At 44.0% G+C, this 25,010-nt stretch overlaps 2 protein-coding genes across 5 annotated transcripts in view; one reads left to right on the top strand and one right to left on the bottom strand.

The window, feature by feature from the left end:
* Positions 1–3,807, top strand: part of CEMIP (cell migration inducing hyaluronidase 1) — a 102,220-nt gene extending 98,413 nt beyond the window's left edge. For all 4 annotated transcript variants that reach the window (XM_090148982.1, XM_090148984.1, XM_031587706.2 and 1 more), the window contains exon 29: positions 290–3,807. In XM_090148982.1, coding sequence (XP_090005108.1) covers positions 290–417 — 128 coding nt within the window. In that variant the 3' untranslated portion in view covers positions 418–3,807. The remainder of the gene's footprint in view (positions 1–289) is intronic.
* Positions 3,808–9,072: 5,265 nt separating this feature from the next.
* MESD (mesoderm development LRP chaperone) lies at positions 9,073–16,052 on the bottom strand. Its single transcript, XM_031587705.2, has 3 exons — positions 15,830–16,052; positions 13,163–13,395; positions 9,073–12,443 (listed from the first exon to the last, which is right to left on the bottom strand). The coding sequence occupies exons 1-3, from the start codon at positions 15,992–15,994 to the stop codon at positions 12,179–12,181; spliced, it is 663 nt and encodes a 220-aa protein (XP_031443565.1). The 5' UTR covers positions 15,995–16,052; the 3' UTR covers positions 9,073–12,178.
* Positions 16,053–25,010: the final 8,958 nt, after the last annotated feature.

Below are 25,010 nucleotides of genomic sequence, written 5' to 3'. Positions count from 1 at the left end.
CCTTCAGTAGTCAGCTCTGAAGGGGGTTTCCTGGTCTCTCTTCGCTGCTCTATATTGCACAGTGGCTACTGTTAATTAATGGAAGCACAGAAGTTATGTATAGAATTTTAATTAAACCTGATACGGAAAATATTTCTTTAATACCTTGGTAATGCATTATCAGCAAAACTTGTATGCACATTTGTGCTCCTGACCACCTGCATCGGTCCAGCAGTCTGGGTGTAGCCACACATGTGGGTGTCTGTTTGCAGCCCTGATACACTTCTAATCTATTTACTCTGATTTGCAGAAAAAATGGCTTTTGTTGGATTCAAAGGCAGCTTCCGTCCTGTCTGGGTGAAGCTGGTCACTAATGAGGACTCAGCTAAAATCTACCAAGCACTGCCAATTCCTGTGGTGAAGAAAATGAAGTTATGAGGACGCAAAGATTTGCCTTCTGGCTGCCAGCACTGCTCCACTGGGATGGACTACTGACTGTTCATGACAGGCACATTACAGTGTGCTCCAGAAGTGTAGCGTTTTGTTATTGTTGTTGTTCAAAAAAGAAATCTTACTGTAAGTAGCTAAAGTGGCTGCATGTGATGGAAACGCATTCCTCTGTGATCAGCGCGTGTTCTGTGATCGTCGGCACTTCGCCAGTTGACTTCCATTGATGTTGACGCTCATGTCACTAAGCAAGGTTTGACCTGATCTGCAAGCTGCTGGTTTTATCAGCATGCCTATGGCGTGCTGTCTCTGGGAAGGTGAGCTCTAGGGCTAAAGGCCACTGAGGATTGTTGTTTGTACCAACCTCTAACTTGTCCAAACACTTTTCTTTCCCCCTGGAGTAATCAACCAACTCAAAGCATGGGTGAAAAACTAAGGTAGAAAGTGTGGATTTGAATGACTACTTAGATGCTAGGAAATAGAACTGGACAACAAGACTTTACCTTAAATTTTCTGTGACAACTTATCAAGCTCTTTGGGATCTGTGTTGTACATACATGGCACATAGTTGGGGAAGAGAGGGGAGAGGAGCGAAGCAAGCATACGAGAAGAGACTGATGCAACCACATCTTTCTGCTTGCTCAGGAAACTGTGGTTCTCCTGTAGCTTCAGGTCTTTTAACAGTGGTTTCTCAAACAGGAGGTTTTCCTTCAACAAGTAGCCATAGTCTAGAAGGAAAGACCTGTCAGTCAGCACCAACACTTCCAGCTCCTTTCCCTTTAGTCCACTATATAGAAGTTTGGGACCAATCTAGAAGGTGTATGATAGACAGTCAAAAAGGGCATCCTGTTCAAGATTTCCAGCTCTCAGCTGCGAATACTGAGACGTCTGTTTCTCAGCCACAAATGGGTTGAGCAGCACTTTTACTTTTCCAGATTGGTTCAGTCTCTTGGGTGTTGCTTTCCAGCCAAGTCCTTGGCCTTTGGGCCATAAGTATCTTGACCTCCTGGAAGAGTTATGTGAAATCTGAGTGGAATGTGGCAGAGGAAGAAGTCTTTGAGGACTTTTAGCAGATAGCTGAAGAATTAGACTGGGAATATGCTAGTTGGATGTTGTGTACCTGCTTCCCCCTTCCTGCAAAGCATTAGGCTGGTAATGAAGGCAGATCAGTGAGAGTCAGGACTCCTGCACAGACATCTCCTGAAGGTGGGAAATTAAGCATTCTCTTGAAAAATATTTTAAGCACTTCTGATGTTCAGTGATGTTTCTGTTTGTTGCTCAAAAATGCCATGAAAGTGTATGCAGAGGCAGTGGCTGTTATAAGGAGATTTAAGAGGGAAGTTTTAAAAGTAAATATGAAAGTCAGTTTTCCCAATATCTGGGTTTGTTTCCCCTCTTTGTCTCTCCCTGCCCATATTACTACAGAAATTATTCTGACTGCTGATAATTACTTCATTCTGCTCTGTTTAAATCAGAACTCCAGTAACTAAATTGCTTTTTTTTTTTTTTCCCCCCACACTATCCAAAATGCTGTCTTTTAGCTAGAATGAAAGAGCAATGATGCTGCAGGTCATCCCACAACAGGGCTGATGCTGAACTCTGTCAGCCCTGTCCCTACTTTTTAGATCAATATCTCTGAAAAGAAAAGCAATTGTGAGAAAAAGTCAGATAGCACTGTAGGCTATATTTTCTTCCATCCTCTCCTGGGTTTTGAAACTGGAAATCTTCTTTTCAATGTTATATCCAAGCTTTCCCTTTTTCCTCCCTTGCTTCTCAACAAGAGCCTGTTAATGAAGGAGCAGCACAGTTGTTTTGGGGTTTTAGGCATTTGCACTGTTTCTGGAATGGATGGACAAGTTAGTTAGGTGGTGGTGATGTTTTTTTCTTTCCCCAGTGTCTTACAATGTTTTGGGGAACTTCACCCTCAAAGCACAAACTCTTCCTTGAAAAGGTCCCTTTTTAGTTTGGCTATGGTGAGCCTGACATTCTCTGATAGCTGAAACAGAGTCAGATCCCTGAAGTCGAGAAATACACTGAAAAAAAGTCCCTGAGTGTGTCAGGCTGGTTTATCTACACATCTTCGTTCCTATAATTGCACCTGTACCAGTGCAGTACATGTGCTTCCATGAGGTGGACCAAAGCGTGAGCATTTCTTTCATGAGCACTTGACATGGGCAGGAAAGCGAGGTTCAGAATGTACCTGGTTTGGGATCTGGTTTTCCACATCCTGCTCTGTGAAGCACTGCTTCCCCGGGTCACTGGAGGCTCCCTATATCTGTACATGTGCAGATGCCCAAAGGACGTGCCCTAGGCTGTAGCTTCTGATTTTACAATTTTTGGAATTCTCAGGGTGAAATCACAAGACTTGGCTCTAGGAAAACTTCTTCCTAAGAATAAGAAAATCTTGTCTTATTAAGAGAAGAATACTTGTAAGTGGCTCATTCTGTCATGCAAAGCTTGTCACGTGGGGCCTGTTTGGATCTAGGGCTGGGTCTCATGCTGTGAATACTTAGGACAGGATCACTGCAGTCTGTAAGCCTGAGGGATAATGGAGCATCATAGCAGTGTACCGGGGCAGACACTCCTGTGAAATGCAAAGGACTCCCACTGACGTGACTCGGATGAAGTCAGTGGGTTACTCTGAAGTCACAGCTTAGCCTGATGCCATCACCGGTCAGCAATAGTTTTGTGCCATATAATTCCTTTTTAATCTTCGACTGTTGTAGAAATTGCACGTGCACATTTTGACTAGTGAATTAACTGGCTGCTTGTACTTTGTATGTCCATTTAACAGTCCCTGCACCAGCTGCAATGATCCTCTTTATAAGGTTTTATTACTGCAAATGTTCCCATCTCTGCCTATCCAGTTGCCATTGTCAGAGTGATTTTTTGATTGTTTTTTGTTCAGATGTCTGTTTGTTTGGATGTTTGGGGTTTTTTGTTTCGTTTTTGCATTCTGTTCAAATGCTTGTTTTACCTGTCGCCGAAATAGCTGGTCCTTTTTCGGGTTAGATGTATAGTGTTTTGTACATTTTCTTAGAGACTTTCCAATGAAGAAGATATATTTTCTATTTATTTATTACAATGGCACTAAGACAACTAAATTGCAGACATACGAAGCATCTTTACTGGAGTTTAGCATTGGCTAGGTTGTTAAGGAGGTCGGCAATATGGCTTTTCTGATAATCTGCTTTGCACTTGAAAGCTCTCTATGTCCGCAGAATGTGGTAACGCATTGACTGTCTGTTTTGTGGTGACAAGAGCTGTCGGGACATTTGTTCCAAAAGATTGTGGCTTACAACTGAAATGACATGTAATTGTTTGGAGTACACAACGTTTATCAAAATAAATATTCAGTGCAAGTTTCTCATTTTACCTTTGTGTCTTGCCTCTTCAGTGTACATCTGTAATGATGAGCTGGCATTTGCTGAAATAGCTCCTTCTGCAGCTAGCAGCGTTCAAACCATTGCACCCTGTGCCTCAGCTTTGCTTTCCTAAGGAGATACAGGTGATGCAGTGTTGCTAGGTCTGAAGTGGAGACCAGCCCAGGACTTGTTACATCATCTGAGAGAGATACACTGCTCCTTGGTTACATCCAAAGACAAAACCAAACATCTTTAGTTTGCCATGTGAGGACTTGGGGAGGTCCTGGTGTCCTCTCAGCCCCGTATCTCCCACCCTATGTTTCTAGCACAGCCTTTGTTGCTGGAGGGCAGGGGATGCTGTGGGGTGTGAAGGGCACTGAGGGGAACCCTGCTGCTGTGGTGGCAGAGCTGCCACACCACAAGACAGTGAGGGGGCTGTCGGTAGAAAGCATCAACAGACCAAGAGCACCTGAGTCATTGCATATTTCCCTGGGTATGGGTGGTTAAGATGTATGTATATACAAAATAGGAAGGTGTGTATAAGGTGCATAGGTGTGTTCGCATATCAAGGTGTGTGTGTGTGTGTATAAGGTATGTGTGTCTATACATAGCTGTACATGTATAAGCTGTGCATGTCTGAGTGTACATACACGTGTTTGTATACAGTATGTGCGTGTACATGTGTATATGAGTAGTGCACATGTGTTTGCACATGTATGCTGGCACAGACAAGAACATGGCTGAGCATATCTCAGATGAAGTCCTGCAGTGGTCATGTGAGAACAGAGCCAAGGGATTTACATCAAGCAACACTGTTCAAATGGTGATGAGACAAGGCAGTGAGGGTGGAGAGAAAAGAGGGGATTGAAGTTGGGAAGGCATGGCCTTGCCCAGGGTTAGGGGATTGTAGCAGAAATGCTAACAGCTTGAATCAGTGATTGAGCTCCTGGTAGGAAGGCAGGGCCAACTCAGGGGAGCTCAGATGCATACAGTGCAATGCATCTGAGTGACTGGAAGAGATGGAACCAGGATCCACCCCCTTCCCAGACCTCATTTAAGGCTTGGCAGTAGAGATGAGGGTATCTTGCTGGAGATCCCTGCTAACCTGAGGCCTTCCAAGGGTAAGCAGATTTTTTTCCTCCTTTGTTTCTGTTTCCACGGCTGCTACATTTGGACTCATCTACACTTGCTGCAGCCTAGGACTTTGCTACCCTGCTATTATGCATTATACTGATACAGGAGTTAAGATTACAACAAACTCCATTTCTCCCCTGCAAAATGCTTTAATTTAGAATGAAAGAGCACAGCTTTTCAAAGTCCTCTATGCACTGTATGAAATGCTGGTGTTGTTCCATGCCTGTGCTTCCCTAAGCTCCCTAGCAACTCCTTCACATTTTAACCACAGTTATCTGAAGTTCACACCCCTATTAACAAGATTACCAGCACCAAAGACAAGAGCTGAAAGCAAGAATGGAAAAGCAGCAGGCTCTCTCTCTGCATACAACAGGGAGGATGATTAATATCCATAAAGCAATGTGGAATACATACTATTTTGGATACTCATGAGATGGCACATGGAACCACGTTGCCAGCTTCTACCAGAGCACTGCGAGGACTGCAGTACCTTCAAGTGCCTCATTCCATATGTATGATGTTCAACACCAAAAATAACCCATTTTTGAAAAAAAATATTTATTAGAATTATTACTATTAATTTAAGTGATGGTAACAGACCTGCTTTTCCTATAAGAAACATCCATAGCTGCAATGCCACTTATAACATATTCCCAACTAACAGCAACATCAACAGAGAGGATGCTGCTTTATTAAGTAGCATTACACCATTCCAATGTTCTGTTACCCTTACTGTGAAGAATTTTTTTCGCATATTTATGTGGAACCTCCTACGTACCAGCTTGCACCCATTACTCCTTGTCCTATCAGTAGATGTCCCCAAGAAGAGCCTGGCTCGATCCTCCTGACACTCCTGAGACCCTTTACATATTTATAAATGTTAAGAGGTCACCCCTCAGTCTCCCCCAGCTAAAGAGAGCCAGCTTTCTCAGCCTTTCCTCCACTCCCTTGATAATCTTTGTGGCTCTGTGCCGGACACACTCACACAGTTCTTTGTCCTTCTTGAACTGACAGACCCAGAACAGACACAATACTCCCAATACAGCCTCACCAGGGCAGAGTAGAGGGGAAGGCACAGCGTAGGCACAGAGTAGGACAGCAGGGTAGAGGACAACAGCACAACACTGGCTCATGGTCATCCTGCTGTTCATTAGGACCCCCAGGTCCTTTTCCCCTATGCTCTTCTCCTACAGGTCAGTCCACAGCCTTTACTGGTACCCAGGGTTGTTCTTGTCCAGATGCAAGACTATACTTGCCCTTGTTATATTTCATTAAATTTCTCCCTATCCAATTCTCCACCCTGTCTAGGGTGGAGGGCAGCACAGCCTTCTGGTGTGTCAGCCACACCTGCAAATTTTGTGTCATCAGCCAACTTGCTGATAGTGCATATATAAAATATATATCTTTATATGTAAGTATAAGTAAAGCACTGATCCCAGTACTGACCTTTGAGGGATTCCACTAAATACAGGCCTCTGTCCCATTGACCACAATTCTCTGGCTTCTTTCCTTAAGCCAGCTCACAGTCCACCTCACTACCCAATCATCCAGACCCCACTCTCAGTTCAGCTGCAAGGATGCTGTGGGAGATGGTGTCAAATGCTTTATTAAAATGGATAGATAGACCGCATCCCCCACTTCACCATTATCTAAGGCAACTGGTTACATCTTCAAAAAAAAAAAAAAAAAAAAAAGGCTACTAGGTTGGTCGAGCATGACTTCCCCTTAGTGAAGCCATGTTGACTGCCTCTAATGACCCTCTTGTCCTTGATATGCCCAGAGACAGCACCGAGGATAAATTGTTCCATCTCCTTTCCAGGGATGGAGGTGAGACTGACCGCTCTATGGTTACCTGGGCTCTCCTTCTTGCCCTTTTTAAAGACTGGAGTGACATTAGCTTTCCTCTAGTCCTCAGGCACCCTTCCCATTCCCCACAACTTACTGAAGATAGTGGAGAGCGGCCTAGCAATAACTTCTGCCAGTTCCCTCAGCATCCGTCGGTGCATCCCATCAGGACCCGTGGATTACAAGATGTCCAGACTGCTTAACTGGTCTCTAACCCAGTCCTCAACAACTGAATCAAATTACACCTTTATCCTGACTTCCTCTGGGGCCTCAAGGATACAGGGCTCTGCAGGGCAGCCGCCAGCTGTGTAGACAGAGACAAATAAGGCATTTATATCTGCAGTATATTTGAAGAAGCCCCTTCTGTTGTCCTTGACCCCTCTCGCAAGATTTAATTCTAAGGAAGCCTTAGCTTTCCTAGTTGCCTCACCACATCCTCCGACAACAGTCTTATATTCCTCCCAAGTGGCCAATCCTTCCATCCATGATCTGTAGACTCTCCTTTTCCACTTGAGTTTGCTCAGCAGTTCTCTGTTTAACCACATAGGTCTCCTGGCTGCCTTCCTTGACTTCCTACCTGTCGGGATGCTCTGATCTTGAGCTCAAAAGAAGCAGTCCTTTAATGCTGGCCAACTATCTTGGGCCCCTTCACCTTCAAGTACCCTGTCCCATCAGATTTCTGCTAGCAATTGCTTGAAAAGGCCAAAGTTGGCCTTTCCAAAGTCCAGCGTTGTGATTCTGCTTGGTATTGTTTCTGCCACATGAAATCCTGAACTCCACCATCTCGTGGTCACTGCAACCCAAGGCTGCCTTCAAGCTTCCCCACTTCAACCAGAACTCTCTCTGTTAGTGAGAACAAGATCCAGCAGCACTCCTCTCCCTGTTGGTTCATCCACCATTTCCATCAGGAAAGTTGTCATCAATGCACTGGAGGAACCTGCTGGACTGTGGCTGGCTTGCTGAGTAGGCCTTCCAGCAAATATCAGGGTAGTTAAAATCCCCCATGAATACCAGGACCTGTAATTGTGAGGCTGCTATCAGCTGCCTATAGAAGGGCTCGACAGCTTCCTTGTCCTGATCCAGTGGTCTGTAATAGACAGCCACAACAGTATCAACCAGGCCAGCCTGCTCCTTAATTTTCACCCACAAACTCTCAACTTGCTCCTCATCTGCTCCTGGGCAGTACTCAATGAATTCTAGTTGCTCTTGCCCATAAAGAACAACAGAATCACAGAATGGCCAAGGCTGGAAGGGACCTCAAGGATCATGAATCTCCAGCCCCTCGCCACATGCAGGGCCACCAACCTCCACATTTAATGCTAGACCAGGCAACCAGACAACCTCGCCTTGCTGGCCTGTCTTTCCTGTAAAGAACATGACCATCCATGACATTAGTCATGTGATCAGTGCCGCCATGCCTCTGTAAATGCCACCAGATCATAATCTCCTGCCCTAACACCGATTTCTGACTCCTGCTTATTCCCCATGCTACATGCATTGGTGTACAGCACTTCAGGGAGCAAGCTGAGCACAATGATTTCATGCTAACGAGATGGGAAGCACCCTAGTCTTTATCAGTACTAGAGTGCTGCTCCACCAGTGCCAGTCCAGCTACAACCCCATCCCCCTTTGAATCTAGTTTAAGGTTCTCTAAATGAACCCTGCTGATTCCTGTCCCAGAATCCAAACAGCAAAATCATTAAGAATTAGAAACATCATAGCACCAATGCACCAAACAGGGATCTGTAAAAGCAGAGGCAGCTCTGTGGCTAGAAACATGCCATGCAATCAAGGAAAACTTTGAAAAAGGTAAACGCTCCCTGAATGGGGAAAAAAAAAAAAAAAGAAAGAAAAAAAAAGAAACAAGCCAGAGAAAGAGTAGAAATATTTCCCAACCCTTATTACAAAGCCCAAGATAACAGTGGCCAAATATCAAAGAGAAGTAGGCTGCTCTGTTTCTTAATGGAATGTTATTTTATGATTTCCTTTTTGAAAAAGAATTTTAAAAATTTAGTAAGAGTGACAGGGACCTTTTTGAAACCAAAGCTGACCTGGCTTCTCAAAGAGAAATGTTTTGACAGCACAAGTGAAAACCAGAAATCCTGTTGGCTACAGAGCTGCTAAGTGTGTCATAATAGATAACAATGGAATTTTAAAAACGTGTCCTTCACTTAGAATGAGAGAACAGTGCTGGAGACAAACTACAAGAGAATCTTTACTGCTGGAAAAGATGCAGAAGATGACCGACCACATACCAGATAAGACAGATAAAAACCTGCTAACAGCTATGATTTCACAGTAATCCTATGACACTGAAATTTATTACATGTACATCTTAGCGATGCCGTAACGACCACAAATGGAATTCTCATCTTTCCAGAAAGAAGCATTTACAATGCTTGAATGTCCTAAATAATAACATTTAGTCACTGCTGAGGGTGTTTTCTTCCATATTCAAGCACTAGCATTCACTTGTTATACAGGCTAGCTAGGTCTTCCACATAATGTAAACATCACCTTGCTTACTCACTTTGCTCCATAAAGTTAGGTCTCCAAGAATAGGGAATGCACTTGTTCTCTTATAGCTAGAAATATGAATTAGAAAAATAAATACATTCAGTAGAACAGATGAGGCATATGGTATACATTAGACTTAGTTTGAAAATGAAATCAGATGCTTATTCCAATATTTTAATCAATAAAATCAAATGGAAAGTTTTCACATAGTATGACATTTTCTGTAGTAACATTGCCAAACTATCTTCCGAGAATGGCAGCTGGGTTAAAATATGAAGATAACCCAGCAAATTTAGTTATGGCATTAGAACAGAGAAATAATTAAAGGGGAGTAGAGAAAGGCAGAAGTTTAGCTGTCATGAAAGCAGGCTTTTTTCCACATACCTCTGTGTAGAGCTTAGATAAGGAGGCTAGAACAAGAAGTTATCATCTCCAACTAAACAAAATTACCTTCAAGAAGCTCAGTTTCAATATGTACGTATACATATATATACACACAAATGCATATATACTGTGTTCAGGTCTCTTCTATCAGTACAACATAACATTGCTTATATAAAGCTACACCAGTCCAAGCACCACGGTCCCAAAGACTTTTAGAGGGGAAAAAAAAGCAAATGAGACATTATTTTTAATTTAAAAAAAAAAAAAAAAAAGTGGCACAAAACATGACTTCATTTGGCATATGCTGATTACTCAGAAACAAACAACTGGACAACAGGTGTGCTGAATTTCAAAGCTCCCCCCACCCTATTAACCACAAAGGGAAAAGACCCAGCCTGCTGTAAACAGTCTTACAACTGACTACAACAAGCACTGATTCTCAGAAATTGGGTCGACCCTCTTCCTCAGCTTTGATTTTCTATTATTTGTATACTATCTTGCATTACTTAAATACTTAGCTCAGTAAAACCCAGTTTGACAAAAAAAAAAAACAAACAACCCACAAACAAAATTCAAGCCAGAAAGAACAGAGCATTTCCACATGTGTGATGACAAACTGAACTGTCATCTTTGTACCATAGAGTTGTTGTAAAAAGAAAAAAAAAGGCAATAACATTTCACATATGCTCATCTTCTCTGAAGCAAAATTCTTAAACAAAGCAGAGAGGTACCTGAAAGTGTTACAACATGTTAAGTTAGTTATGAACAAGAAACAGACTGCACATCTCTCCGCAGTGCAACATCCAAGTTTCTAGAGACCTCCCTCAACTCCTGTATACTTTTGGATTAACAGTGGAATACAAAACCAATATGTGACTTTCACTTATCCACTCAGACAACCATTTAGTGAAGAGCGGCAGGAAAGGTTTCTTCAATTCATACGCTATCACTGGAAGTAAGAAAAAAATGATTGTCTGGAATTTTCATTAATATCAGTTAGTCCTTATGAGTAACTAAAGAAACCAAAGACAGGTTAGTTTTCCTCCCCGAACATCTAACTAAATGCATCATTATTTAAAATGTTTGACTACTCAGTGAAGCAATAAGTTTAGTGACATCCTTTTATTTTGGAACAAGCACTCAGTAAGTCAGCTTCCCTCTTTTGATATTGAAATATTCCACAAGAGCAACCATTATGGTTCAGTTAGGACCTTTCACCCAAAACACTTGGATTTTAGCACCTTATAAAAAGAGTGAAAGTAGTATTATCTTGGTACTATTGAATGGAGACAGTTAATACTGTGCTCATCCTCTGGAAAATGATATGGACCACATTGGGTGCATTTAGTCCTAAACACATAGAAGAGGAAAAGGAAAGCGCAGCTAAGCCATGAGTTCGCCTGAAAACTGCTGGAACTATAATAAAACCTTCCTGACCACACAAAGGCTTTCAAGGAGAAATCAGACTTGCTCCCATACACCAAGGTTCGTATTATTTAAACCACTGTTCATTTACAATCAACCATGGCACGCTGAGGAATTTACGGAAAAAAAATAATCAGGTTATTAAACATCAGTAAGAGATACGTCAACCTTGAAGTTTAACTCTGAACTGTAACTAATGTTTTCACAAAGATTCAAGCAAACCATTAGCAAAACAAATTAATTCCACAGTTAAAGCTGTATCTTCTAACTCACTGTCTAGATAATGGGGCACACATAACATTTGCATCCAGAGGCACTGTTCTTTGGCAGCAGTAGCAACTTGAATGCCATGAATGTGACTTTTCTTTTCACTCTAACATTGTCCACATTGGCTTTGTAGCTTCCTTACACTCAACTGCATCACATCTGATGGGTACAGAATCTCCTCTCTGTACTGATTTGGAGTGCATTAGCTGAGTGTCTGCCTAGCTTCTATTATGTATCAAAGCACTTCTGTTGATTTTCAGTGATGAACAGAAGAGTTTTTGTTTACAGAAAAGCAGTTTAACCAAACCCATCTTAATCCTGGCCATTTCAAGCATCTTTGGCCACCATAACAGTGTTCTTTACAACTTAAGTCGTTTTGCAAACTGAGAGTGGCAAATTGGCTTCCTAAAGTATCTTTTAGCAAGAAGCTCTGCAACAAGGAACTAATGACCAACTTGCATACCCAAGATGAACAGCATCTACTACAGATTAACACTGGTGCATTCCGAGATTCCTTCCCCTCCAGCTATGTTTGTAACCTCAGACATAGGCTTGTATGTTAACTTTGAACAACAACAAAAGCATAAAGAATTACAAACTAAAGTAGTCAATTGCTGGTATTAAACATTACCGTTTCTGTAACTAAACAAACAGCCAACATTAATAAGTAAACATGTGCATTTCAACACAGAAGTCTTTAAACCTCAGTAACATCTGCTTCCTTCCTTCTTCTCTATAAAGCCAGAAATTGTAAAGAAAGTTAAGTGTCCCTTCAAGGAACAGCAGAGCACTATTCAGTCTGGTTCATGCATCTGTCATAGATCTTCTCTCTGTTTGGTTGCACGGTTGTCCTCTTGGCTGCTTTTAGATTTCTTCTCTGCATCTTTTTTCTTCTTTGCTTTCTCAGGTTTGGTTTTGTTTCTTCCTTTCTCACTTCCATCTGCTCCTTTGCCTGGATAAACCTGGCCTTCCAGAGTAACATCCGCACATCTTTCTTGACTTATCAGGAAGTCTTTGATCTCCCAGGCATAACCACCATCACGGAGCATAAAGATTGCACGATTTGAGCCAACAATAAACCTAGAGGAAAGATGTATAATTTTTCTGTTAGTTCTGTGCTTTTCCAGTGCTAAAACATTTTATTTCATTCAGAGTCCCTCCAAGACAGATATCCATCTAAAAGCAAGAAGTTGGTCTCACTGTTTGGAAATGTGGATGAGAACAGTTTACTAGCATGGAAGAATAACAAGTGTTAAGTTTAGAAATTACCAAGTAGGAGAAAGTATGAAGAAAATGCTAGAACTAATTTGACGCTATACAAAATCCACTGGGCATTAAATCTGATTTGTGCTCTTACTGCAAACTTCCCCAGACTCAACTCAAGACTGCAACATTCCTGTTTCAAAACCATTCATCCTCTCTTGGACAAAAATCTCATTTTTAGCCAGAGGAACAAAAAGCCTTTGTGGTTACAAGTCTTCCAAGTAGGATGTCTTCCATCAACACAAAGGCAAACTACTGCAGCTAACACTGATAAAAAGCTGAACCATGAGATAAAAAGAAGGTAGGCTATATGCAAACCACAAATAAGCATTAAAAATATTTATGCACCAAACCAAATTTTTTCTGAAGCGACTTAGAAGAAAAACAAATTGGTATATGAACTGACTCAGGAACAAAGAAATAGTGGGAGTTAATAGAGCTAGAGAAGAGCACAGGATCAACAGTTGAAAAGACTTCCAGGAAGAAAAAAATTAAGAGTTCTGAGCAAAACTTTACCCTTGCATACAACGGCGTACCTTTGTACATCATAGTTTGCATTGAAGAGACTTCCTTGCCACAAACTAGTAATTTCTTCTGTCTCTTTTTCCGTGGGATTTCCTGACACTGTGACAAACATCATCAAAGTCTTCCCTTTTTTCGTCAGTTTCAGGATACTTTCAGGCTTGCCTGGATCAATTTTTGAGAAATCTATTGGTGCCGGAGGCCTCTTGTGTTCAGGAAGATCCCCCTCCTCAATGTCATCGTCTTTCTGTATTGAAAAGAAGGATGCGTTAAATTTAACTGTTGAAAAAACCTGTTCTTTTCAAAAACTCACCACTGTTCAGGGAATAACTCTGCTTTGATAAGAAGAAAGGACTGAGTAGTTTAAAGATAGAGACCCCCACATGAAAAGAAACTGTGAACTTTGCTTCAGGATAAGTCACTTATAAACTCTCTCCTCAAAGCTATGCATATTCTCACTCCAGCAGGTAAAAATCTCATTTTATCACATACTGAGAAATATTCCATCGTCATGGCTGATCCAATACAAATCCACTAGGTGCTTCATAAAATAACACTTTTTCCTTCACTTTTATGGAATTTTATTAAGCACACAATGTAATTTAAAGTACAAAATCTTACGCAATTGAATCATAAATGTTCTGAACATGTATGAGCGAATTATTAACTGCACTTTCTACCAGTCTGGATAGCACAAAACCAACATATTCCACAGCTTTGAAACAGACAGGCAGAAACAAGGTTTACAAACATTCCTTATACAATACAGAAATTGACTACAACTTTAGTGAGACCTCAATATGATGATATATACTACCTATTTTGCCCTTAACTATTCAACTAAACATCCATAAAGAAGTATTACTAAAGCTTCAATTGAAATAAGTGGTCAAAAGATCTGCTACATTTCACTTCCCTTGATGATCTTGTGCAAATTATCACATTTTTTATTAATCAAGTTAATTACAAAGTAAAAGACACAAAGAAAAGTGTAACCCTTTGCTTTGCAACATCTAGCAGACTAATTCATTTAAATGGTAATGTGAGGCTTCAACAGGAAAGCATTACATACAGAAGCAACTTGTTCCTTCTCTCTCAACCCATTCTCTCACCAGTATCTTGGATTTTTATTTTTAAAAGGATCTGCAACATATGTCACCCAAATCCATAGCCCATTAAATAACCATAGCTCAGATTCAAGCCTAAGAAACCCTGAACATCAGTAATAATTTGTTTCAAAGGATATGCTGTTTTAATAACAGAGCTGAGAACCTGGTCCAGGCGTTCTTCTGTTTCCACCTCCTCTGGACTCAAGGCTGCTGAAGAGTCCCTTACCACGAGGGAAATCTCTACATGGCAGAAACCAAGTGCACTTTTCCTATCTTTCCACCTCTCTAACAAAAGCAATGACTGAGTACAGCAAGTGCTGTAAGTTGTGTACACTGAAGCTAACTTACTGATCCCTCTTGGAGCAGCAAGACTCCAATATTAAAACTCTTTAACACTGGCAAGCCTGCACTGTTCCAACCTGCTGAAAGGGCACTGAGAAACCTGGAGAGATTTTCACAATAATTTTGTTTGCTCCCACCATGGTGCTATCTAAACAAGCTTTTAAAACACTGAAGATTGCAACGAAGTCTCTAACAAAAATTGTTCAGAAGGAACTATAGTTTCTGTCCTAATGGCCACAAAAATAGAAAATATTAGGAGTCAGCTCAATCTGCTGAAACCAAGGAAACTTGACTCTGCACAGATCTGTGCCCTATGCCCCCTCGCTCCCGAGCATAATTCCTGCTCTTATCCAAATCCATAATGGCTCCTTTGTTTCTCTCATCCCATCCCTTCAAGCCAATTAAGTTCTTCTTTATGCTCCATCCACCCCACCCTCAAGTCTTTCCAGTCCCGTGTAGGCATCCCAACAGCTACTGGGGAAATGCCAGGCAGCCGACCATCCAGCCACCAAAGAACTGTTAACTGTTGAGCTCCCACTTCCATTAACTTGTTGCTCACATGGCTGTGCATGCATGTCCTCGGCTGCAACGCCAAGCCGAGCTGCCCAGCCACAGCTGCACACAGTGCGTCCGTGAGCTGTCGTGCAGCACTCTGTGAAGGGAAACAGAGACCTTCTCCAGCCACAGGGAAAAGGGCAGAGAGCTGCTGTCACACAGCTGGCGCAGGACACGAAGCAGGAGAGCCCCAGAGGCACCAACCCTTCTGTCCAAGCAACGAATTCACCACCACAGACAGCCTTTATGATTTGCCCTACTATGTCAAACTAAGCTGAATTTGCCCATTACAATTTTTTTTTTTTTTTTTTTTTTTAGCAACCAAGACTATTCTTGCCTGATTAATCAAAGGCGAACTTTAGCTTTTTAGCTGTTTCCTTTAAACCTGACTCCGTTTTCCCAGAAAACACCTTTCTAAAGGGAGAAACCCGCACCAACTCCACGCACTACGGCACAGCCCACCGCCGGCCCCGCGCAGCCGCCCCTCCTCCCCACAGCTCCCGCGCACGGAGCTGCTCCTCTCCGGCAACCCCGGCCGCGACCTCCTGCCACAGGGTCGCCTCGCACCCCGGGCGGCCCTCCCGCCCCGCCAGGCCGCGGCCGTGCCGCGCAGAGCCGCCCGCTCCTCCGCCCGAGCACGGAGACCCCAGCGCGGGCCCCAGCCCCGCCCCGCACCTCCCACTGCTCCAGCAGCCGGGCCATGTCCGCGTCGTTGTAGTCCCGAATGTCTTTCTTCTTGGCCGGCCCCGCCCGCCGCTTCCCCTCCGGCTCCTCGGCGCGGGCCGCCGCGCACAGCCATAGCGCCAGACCCAGCGCGGCCCAACGCGCGGCCGCCGCCATCTTGTCCGGCAGCAGGCGGGAGGGGAAGGAAGGCGGCGCGGCCGCGTTAAGGGGCGGGGGCGCGGGGAGGAGGGGCTGCGGACACGGGCGGCGAGGGGGGGAGCGGAGCGGGTGGTCGGAGGGCTGCGGGTGGGTCGGTGCCGTGGTGCGGATCAGCTTCCGAGCAGAGACCGGGGCATTTATTTGTTCAAATACGTCCCTACTTGTTAAGCGGGATGGCAGGGCGCTGCGTGCATCGATGGCTGTGCTGGGAACCGGCCCCACGGCGCCGTCTTCGAGCTACGATCTCAGCAATATCCGTTTTTTATTAGATCTAAAAATAAAGCTGCTTTCACTGAAGTGTAACTCCAGAGCACCTGACCACCACACGCACACACGACTTTTTCTTTGTAGATACTATTTTTCCACTTTTCCATTGTCCAAACCGGTCACACAGGTTAACATCTCCATAGGCCTATTCGTTTTTCCCTCAACACAAGTCACGTTAATTATAAACATCGCAAGCTTTTCCCTTTGGGACATGGACTCCAGTAAGCTCAAACACGAGAACAGAAGGAAGCACAGAGAGTAACTGCAGGGCAGCGGGATGGACTCCACCCAGTGAACATCCAGTGCAGTTCCGTCACTGCATCCAGGCCTGAGGCAAAGCAGGAGCCCACCGCGCTGCTGGCACAGAGCAGCAGCAGTCGGTAGGCAGGGATGCGGGTTTGGGATGCTTTCTGCATCCAGGACTTCTGAACGGATTAAGGCCCTGATGGGATTGGCTGCCTGTGAACTTCATGGAGATGGCTGCCAAGCGCACGTGCAAATGACACAGAAATAAACCAGAGTCTCCAAGCCTTAGCAAGCAGTGGAGGATTTGGGATGCAAGACTGCGGTGCCTCGATAAGGAACCACCCTTCTCTGCAACCTCCATCCTGCAGATTATTGTTTTATAATGTTTCAGAAGCAGCACCAGTATGGCTGAGAAACAGGAAGCTGTTAGGCCATAGCTATTCATGGAGCTTGTTCAATACACAATAACTGGAACGGGGTTTTAGTCAAATGCCTCTCACAAAGCTGTCCTCCAGTAAGTCACTAATGAGCACATTCACTCAGTGCCTCTCGTTGAGTATAACAAATATCATATATATATATATATCATATATCCCACTGCCCTGATTAATGAGGTTTTAGTGAAGTATGTTCCCGCTAACTTTGTTATTATTGGGTCATGCTTAAATTCACTAAAATAAAAAATATATCAATTTTAGGAATGTTGGACTAAGCAGTATAAAAATACATTTTTATTGAATTTCTACTGGGAAATATTTTCAACTGTTTTCTGTTATTAGAGCAAACCAGGCCAACTTGACATTCATTAATATCTGGTTCTACGTTCATTCGCATGCAGATCTCAGAAGTAATCCAATTTCCTCTGTTAAGTGAACAAGTAGTATGGTTTTTTCCAGCATGGCACCAAACAATGCTATGTATCTGTCATGCATATAAAAGCTTTAACTTGAAAGGAGGGTTTTTCATGCTTGGCTCTAAATTTGCAACTACCAAACAGCGTTCTGTGCTCAGGAAGAACTTGTTTAAAGTACATATGCTCTCCATGGAGTCAGCTGCAGTTCAAATATCTATTCAGCCTCTCTTTATACTCCATTGTTCTTTCCTGTACAAGAAAGAAAAGCCACGCAACTAGAAATACATATCACTCACAAAGAAATTAAATTGAATTATCTTTTTTACTCAAACATGCTGTGTTTCATTCAGAGCATCTACAGATTCATACAAATATGCTTTTTTATTTTAAGCATTCTCGTATTCCTTAGAAGTTTTCACAGTCTTAGCAGCTAACACTATTATAGTTACAGTACAGAACATACCTGATAACAAATGGGTACTGTCATTGTAAATTGCAAATACAAAGTGTTCACTGCTTTATTTTGAAAGCCCCATTTGTCACGTCAGGAGATGTCTCAAGCTGTAGGTGTCATTTCATCTTCTAAAATATACAATTTTTATTTTATTATTTTCAAAGATTACATTACAATTCAGTAAGAAGTGCAAATCTACCTCCCCTTCTTGATGTAAAATGTTTTCACATGGTTGGGTCAGGTTGTAATTTGACAAGATTCAAGTTATCCTAAACTTCTGCTAATGAAGTTTGGGATTCTCTGTCCCATTGCTTTTTTTTTTTTTTTTTAAATCTAGGTGTTAATTTTTGAAACAGTATTTCTGCAAAATTTACTTCCTGTGCCATTATTTATTATGAGTTAGGAGAACATGCATATGTTTTTAGCTGCCAAAAGCCCTTTCAGGTCCTTGGGGGTGGTAGGTTTTTTTACACAATTTTCTATTTTAGTGTGGATGCTCATTCATCATAGCTTACTTTTCTATGCAAATAACTACAGTAGGGGAAATATGCATGATCTTAAAGATTGTCCCTTGACAGTCAACCTTGGAAAGAACAAACAACTTGAAATCATCAAGGAAAGGAAAGGGCAGAGCTGTCTTGGAAGGACATACAGACAATTTAGAGATTAAAAGGAACCAACAAGATCAGAAGATTAGCCCTAAGCATGCAGAAGGGAGGAAGAACATACAGGGGCTACCTGCTATCAACATATTCCATGTCTGGAAGAAGTAATTCATTTTAGAAACTCTTCTAATACAAGAGAATGTTTAACAGTGGCTCAAATGAATGAGGTGTTGCAGAAGGCAGACTGTAAGCAGTTACTTAGAATACCTGAAATGATTAACGTCTGGTGTGCAGCTGTACTCTGATTGCAGTCAGATAGTTGTTAGCACTGCTTTTGCACTTACATGCTTAGCAAAGGACCATGGCAAAACGATGTTAAATAATACAGAAGACTTGGTCAATAACAGACGCCAGAAAATTTGAAACAAATTTGAGACGACCGAGCATTCAGTGTTCTTATTGCTTAAAACATTGTAAATATTTTACATGATGTCAGGGTATCCCAAGTTACTTAAAGTATAACATTCAAAATTAGTGTTTTAATAAGTGAAATTAAGCTTAAGTACTCAAAATTCTCCCTTGCAAATAAGCTCTAGTGCAAAGACAGTGCGTATGTTAAATGAGACTTGTACACACATCCTGCTCAGGGAATAACCTGAAGAAAGAGACCTGTACATGTTCCCTTTAAAAACAACAAAGTATTTCTACCTCTCAAGAAAGAGAAGAAAATATGCTTTTTAGTATACAACATGCTGTCATCCAGAGCAAAAATAAACATTTGAATGATTCAGAATAATTTTAGTCTAAATTAAGGCACAAAACAAACACTCAATTTGCCATTCATTAACAGAATAAACATTTTTGTTCTGGAGTTAATCAGATCTTTAAATGCTGAGTCCAAGTTAACAAATTCTCCCCAGTCAGGGTAAATTAGTGTGATCTGGATATAAATTGTATATTACAAATTACAATTTATGGGCTGAATGGAGATGCTTGGCAAGTGACACATGGGCTTTATAACTTTACCTGTCTGATCAAGTTGGGAGCTGGTATGACATCCGACTGTCTTGTCAGCATCCATAAAGCTACACACTAATCTTTAAATTCAGAAATACCACTGAATGTTCCCGTTAATACTTGTCTTACTGCACAATTTGCTAGAAATATGTGCTGGTTAAAACTATGTATTGTTATACAATTTAAAGTTACCCTCTTAAGGAAAGAATTACATTTAATCAATGTCAAGATTTACACAGCTCCCAAAGGAATTCTATTTCTAGTCTAATTTCCACAATCTAAGTGAAATTAATTTTGTAGTCCCAATTTAGTATTAGGTTTACAGGTCATTTCTGGCACCTACATCCACTGTAAGTAATACATCACACAAACTTCTGATGAGTTAAAGCTGCTGGATTTAAACTGGCAGTGATCAGCAGCTCTTCTTGCAGACTACACGGAAAGAAGTGTAGGATCAGAGACTGTAAAGTAATCTTATAAAAACATCTATTAAAATTCTCTTGTGACACATATTAAAAAAAGGAGTGGAGTTTAAAAAAAGAAAGAAAAAAACCTTCTGTGGAGTATTACAGCTGCAGGACCGAACATATTACCAAAAATGCAATTCAGGAAGGGTGGGCCCTTGCACATTTTGTTCAAAATACCATATTCTCCTTTGATCTCAAACACAAGGAAAACAACCATCAGACAAACACCTCAGACCTAAGACACTGAAGGGAGGGTCTGGGATTCCTGTTTATGCCAGACCACTCTTACCAATGGCATTTACCTTTCTTCCATTAAGAAAACCTATGCCTGGTGCTGCTCACCCACTGCTGGAGGGGGAAATGGACACAAGCAGCTATGTTGCACCTCCTGCTCCTAGCACTCACCTTATAAAACACCTGACATAGGGTAGATAACTGTATGTGTGGACAGTAGACAAGAATATGAAGCACAAAGCCATTAATGGCTGTTTTATTGGCATAAAACATGGCACAACTTTCCATCCTGTGAAAAGACAAGTTTTTTAGCTGCATTTTCCTTATCATAAAAATGTTTTTTTTTTTCCAATTTCAATATACTAAATATCCATATTAACAGCAGGAGACAACCAATCGATTATATACGGTAAGCGGTGAGAACAACTGTACAATAAACAGTGAATAAAAGAGAATAAAATAAAACCCACTTTTGCTGTACTATCGTTCACTTGCAGCAGCTAGCCTGTATTTTAGACATAACTGATATTTACCATTATTTATGCAATATTTTTTCTTACCTCAGATACTGTGTTTAATTATGATGCCATAAAAACAAAACATTCAAACACCAAGTTTGAGTCTGTCTGAAAGCCTACCCATTGTTCTATAAACTACTTAAGCACAAAATCATTCTCGAAGAAAAAAAACAGAACTCGTGTGTTTGCATTTTGCTCTCACAAGAGACTAGCTAACTGTTCCCCCAGATCTCACACTGTCTTCTTTAGTTACATGCAGAGCAGTTCTCAGGTTGCTTCCCCAGTGTATGAGCCATGATTACCTCTGCAGATTCAAGACAGATCCAGGCCTTGCAGTTCTGTCTCTCATAAAGTAATGACAGTAAGCACCAACCACAAAACACCTAGCACCAAACCATTTAAGACAAAATAGATCTTAAAAAACAATAAACTAGTCAACACACTCACCTTTCCTTCTGCACATCATACCTACCGCTCCAGTGCTGGCAAAAGGAAGGCCCAGCTTCTTCCAGCCTCTCTTGCTAAGTCTTGCTCTGTGTCAAATAATTTCCTCTGTCAGCCTCTGCCAACATCATCCTTCCCTCATTTCTAGTTTCCAGCCTGACAAGCCAGCTGCATCCCCTGGAACTGGAGCTATCATCTTGTAATTACCACCTCATGGGTTTAGTCATACAGCTGAGACAGGGAACCACTGAACTGCCTTTAATTCCTTCATCAGCTAGCTCCCTATTATGTTAGATCGATAGATCCATACAGGAAAGTAATATAAAGTAGTGTAACCCATTCTATCGTAGCTTCCTCTCGTCAACATGGCCACATACAGTGATCATAAAATTACTACAAGTCGGTATTCTTCAGCTATTACTCAACATTGGCTATAGTGGCAAAAAAAAAAAAAATCAATTTCTTAAAAAAAAAAAAAAAAAAAAAAAAGATTTTTATAAGTAATAAAAGGACAGGTTGTGTGAGAAGATTAATGAAAGAAGACTTCAGACTCCAGTTTTTGTTGTACTAAGCACAATGTGAAATAAAGATCAATGTGACAAAAGAAGATCTATCACAAGTAAGCCAATCTTCTGTACACTACTAAGCCACACTAAAAAGCCTTTTAATCCCTTCTATCTGACAGTGCCTGCTGTTTCCAGCCCCACCGTGTTATTTCATTCAGACTGACAGCAAAATCTTTCTACAGCCAAGCCTCATCACCTCATTTTCATGACTCCTCAGTCTGTACACTAATTCATAGAGCTGCCCAAGTCCTGCACATCATTTCTGAACTCAGCAGCCATGAAATCATGCAGGTATACACAAATCCTCCCAGAAAGAGACATGCAAAGAACTTAAATACTCACCCCAAAAATCACTGAGTAAAATTTTCATCCTGAACAATGCAGATACATCTGTTGGGCCTTTAAGACATATTGTAGCTGTTCCTCAGTGCTACTCAAATTACTAGACACAAGCAAATCTGTCTTCAAGGTTCCCATTTGCAGTAAGGTTATGTGTTTATGGTCAAATAATGGCCTGCAAATTGTGTAAAAGTAACAGACGGAAATAACTTTTCACTAGAGTGTCACTATATGAAGGGTGGAGGAGAACTGGTTAGTTATGGATATACTGAAGACAAGTATAAGCTGTTCCTACCCCTCCTCCTTCCTACCATCACTTAGAGCACAGAGAGATTTTTTTCTTTTTCTTAAACAATGTGCAGCTTGTTCTCACAATGCATTTCAGAATCGTGTTCATCCTGCTACCTACCTGTTCACCAAAAATAGCCAAGGGCTTATTCCAGCAACTAGTGATAATACTGAGAAAGACTACTTATAATGGTGATTCAAATCTAATGGTTGGGCCAGGCTCTTAGTGGTACCCAGCAGTAGGACAAGGGGCAACGGGCACAAACAAGAACATAGGCAGTTTCATACAAACATGAGGAAAAACTTCATTACTGTTTGGGAGACAGAGCACTGGGACAGGCTGCCCAGAGTGGTGGTAGAGTCCCCTTCTCAGGAGACACACAAAATCCACTCAGATGCTTTCCTACGCAACCAACCTACTCCAGGATCCTCCTACTCCGAGGATCGCCGCTTCGGAGCTGGTCCAGCCAGAAGCGCAGCGACTGATCGCGAGGTACAAGGGGGTTTCGGTCGGTTCCCTCACTCAGGGATCCCCGAGAGAGCAGAGTAGCCGGGCAGCTCTCGGCCGGGAAGTTCTCGCGAGAGCGGACGTCGCGGCGGGGGCGTTGCCAGGGCAACGGCGGGAGATTTTAAACGGGCGCAAACCCGGAAGAAGCCCTTGACTGCCGAGGATCGCCGCTTCGGAGCTGGTCCAGCCAGAAGCGCAGCGACTGATCGCGAGGTACAAGGGGGTTTCGGTCGGTTCCCTCACTCAGGGATCCCCGAGAGAGCAGAGTAGCCGGGCAGCTCTCGGCCGGGAAGTTCTCGCGAGAGCGGACGTCGCGGCGGGGGCGTTGCCAGGGCAACGGCGGGAGATTTTAAACGGGCGCAAACCCGGAAGAAGCCCTTGACTGCCGAGGATCGCCGCTTCGGAGCTGGTCCAGCCAGAAGCGCAGCGACTGATCGCGAGGTACAAGGGGGTTTCGGTCGGTTCCCTCACTCAGGGATCCCCGAGAGAGCAGAGTAGCCGGGCAGCTCTCGGCCGGGAAGTTCTCGCGAGAGCGGACGTCGCGGCGGGGGCGTTGCCAGGGCAACGGCGGGAGATTTTAAACGGGCGCAAACCCGGAAGAAGCCCTTGACTGCCGAGGATCGCCGCTTCGGAGCTGGTCCAGCCAGAAGCGCAGCGACTGATCGCGAGGTACAAGGGGGTTTCGGTCGGTTCCCTCACTCAGGGATCCCCGAGAGAGCAGAGTAGCCGGGCAGCTCTCGGCCGGGAAGTTCTCGCGAGAGCGGACGTCGCGGCGGGGGCGTTGCCAGGGCAACGGCGGGAGATTTTAAACGGGCGCAAACCCGGAAGAAGCCCTTGACTGCCGAGGATCGCCGCTTCGGAGCTGGTCCAGCCAGAAGCGCAGCGACTGATCGCGAGGTACAAGGGGGTTTCGGTCGGTTCCCTCACTCAGGGATCCCCGAGAGAGCAGAGTAGCCGGGCAGCTCTCGGCCGGGAAGTTCTCGCGAGAGCGGACGTCGCGGCGGGGGCGTTGCCAGGGCAACGGCGGGAGATTTTAAACGGGCGCAAACCCGGAAGAAGCCCTTGACTGCCGAGGATCGCCGCTTCGGAGCTGGTCCAGCCAGAAGCGCAGCGACTGATCGCGAGGTACAAGGGGGTTTCGGTCGGTTCCCTCACTCAGGGATCCCCGAGAGAGCAGAGTAGCCGGGCAGCTCTCGGCCGGGAAGTTCTCGCGAGAGCGGACGTCGCGGCGGGGGCGTTGCCAGGGCAACGGCGGGAGATTTTAAACGGGCGCAAACCCGGAAGAAGCCCTTGACTGCCGAGGATCGCCGCTTCGGAGCTGGTCCAGCCAGAAGCGCAGCGACTGATCGCGAGGTACAAGGGGGTTTCGGTCGGTTCCCTCACTCAGGGATCCCCGAGAGAGCAGAGTAGCCGGGCAGCTCTCGGCCGGGAAGTTCTCGCGAGAGCGGACGTCGCGGCGGGGGCGTTGCCAGGGCAACGGCGGGAGATTTTAAACGGGCGCAAACCCGGAAGAAGCCCTTGACTGCCGAGGATCGCCGCTTCGGAGCTGGTCCAGCCAGAAGCGCAGCGACTGATCGCGAGGTACAAGGGGGTTTCGGTCGGTTCCCTCACTCAGGGATCCCCGAGAGAGCAGAGTAGCCGGGCAGCTCTCGGCCGGGAAGTTCTCGCGAGAGCGGACGTCGCGGCGGGGGCGTTGCCAGGGCAACGGCGGGAGATTTTAAACGGGCGCAAACCCGGAAGAAGCCCTTGACTGCCGAGGATCGCCGCTTCGGAGCTGGTCCAGCCAGAAGCGCAGCGACTGATCGCGAGGTACAAGGGGGTTTCGGTCGGTTCCCTCACTCAGGGATCCCCGAGAGAGCAGAGTAGCCGGGCAGCTCTCGGCCGGGAAGTTCTCGCGAGAGCGGACGTCGCGGCGGGGGCGTTGCCAGGGCAACGGCGGGAGATTTTAAACGGGCGCAAACCCGGAAGAAGCCCTTGACTGCCGAGGATCGCCGCTTCGGAGCTGGTCCAGCCAGAAGCGCAGCGACTGATCGCGAGGTACAAGGGGGTTTCGGTCGGTTCCCTCACTCAGGGATCCCCGAGAGAGCAGAGTAGCCGGGCAGCTCTCGGCCGGGAAGTTCTCGCGAGAGCGGACGTCGCGGCGGGGGCGTTGCCAGGGCAACGGCGGG

This window comes from Phasianus colchicus, chromosome 12 (assembly GCF_987193195.1).
Source record: "Phasianus colchicus chromosome 12, bPhaCol1.hap1.1, whole genome shotgun sequence".
NCBI lineage: Eukaryota > Metazoa > Chordata > Aves > Galliformes > Phasianidae > Phasianus > Phasianus colchicus.
Note: the sequence above shows the minus strand (reverse complement) of the source record. Positions and strands in the feature narration are given on the sequence as shown.

Bases quoted from the DNA above. Each gene is read 5' to 3' on its own strand.
- MESD (XM_031587705.2), bottom strand. From the start codon at position 15,994: ATGGCGGCGGCCGCGCGTTGGGCCGCGCTGGGTCTGGCGCTATGGCTG. The intron at 13,396-15,829 runs GTGCGGGGCGGG...TTTTCAATACAG, and splicing joins GGCTGCTGGAGCAGTGGGAG to AAAGACGATGACATTGAGGA. The intron at 12,444-13,162 runs GTACGCCGTTGT...TCTTTCCTCTAG, and splicing joins GCAAACTATGATGTACAAAG to GTTTATTGTTGGCTCAAATC.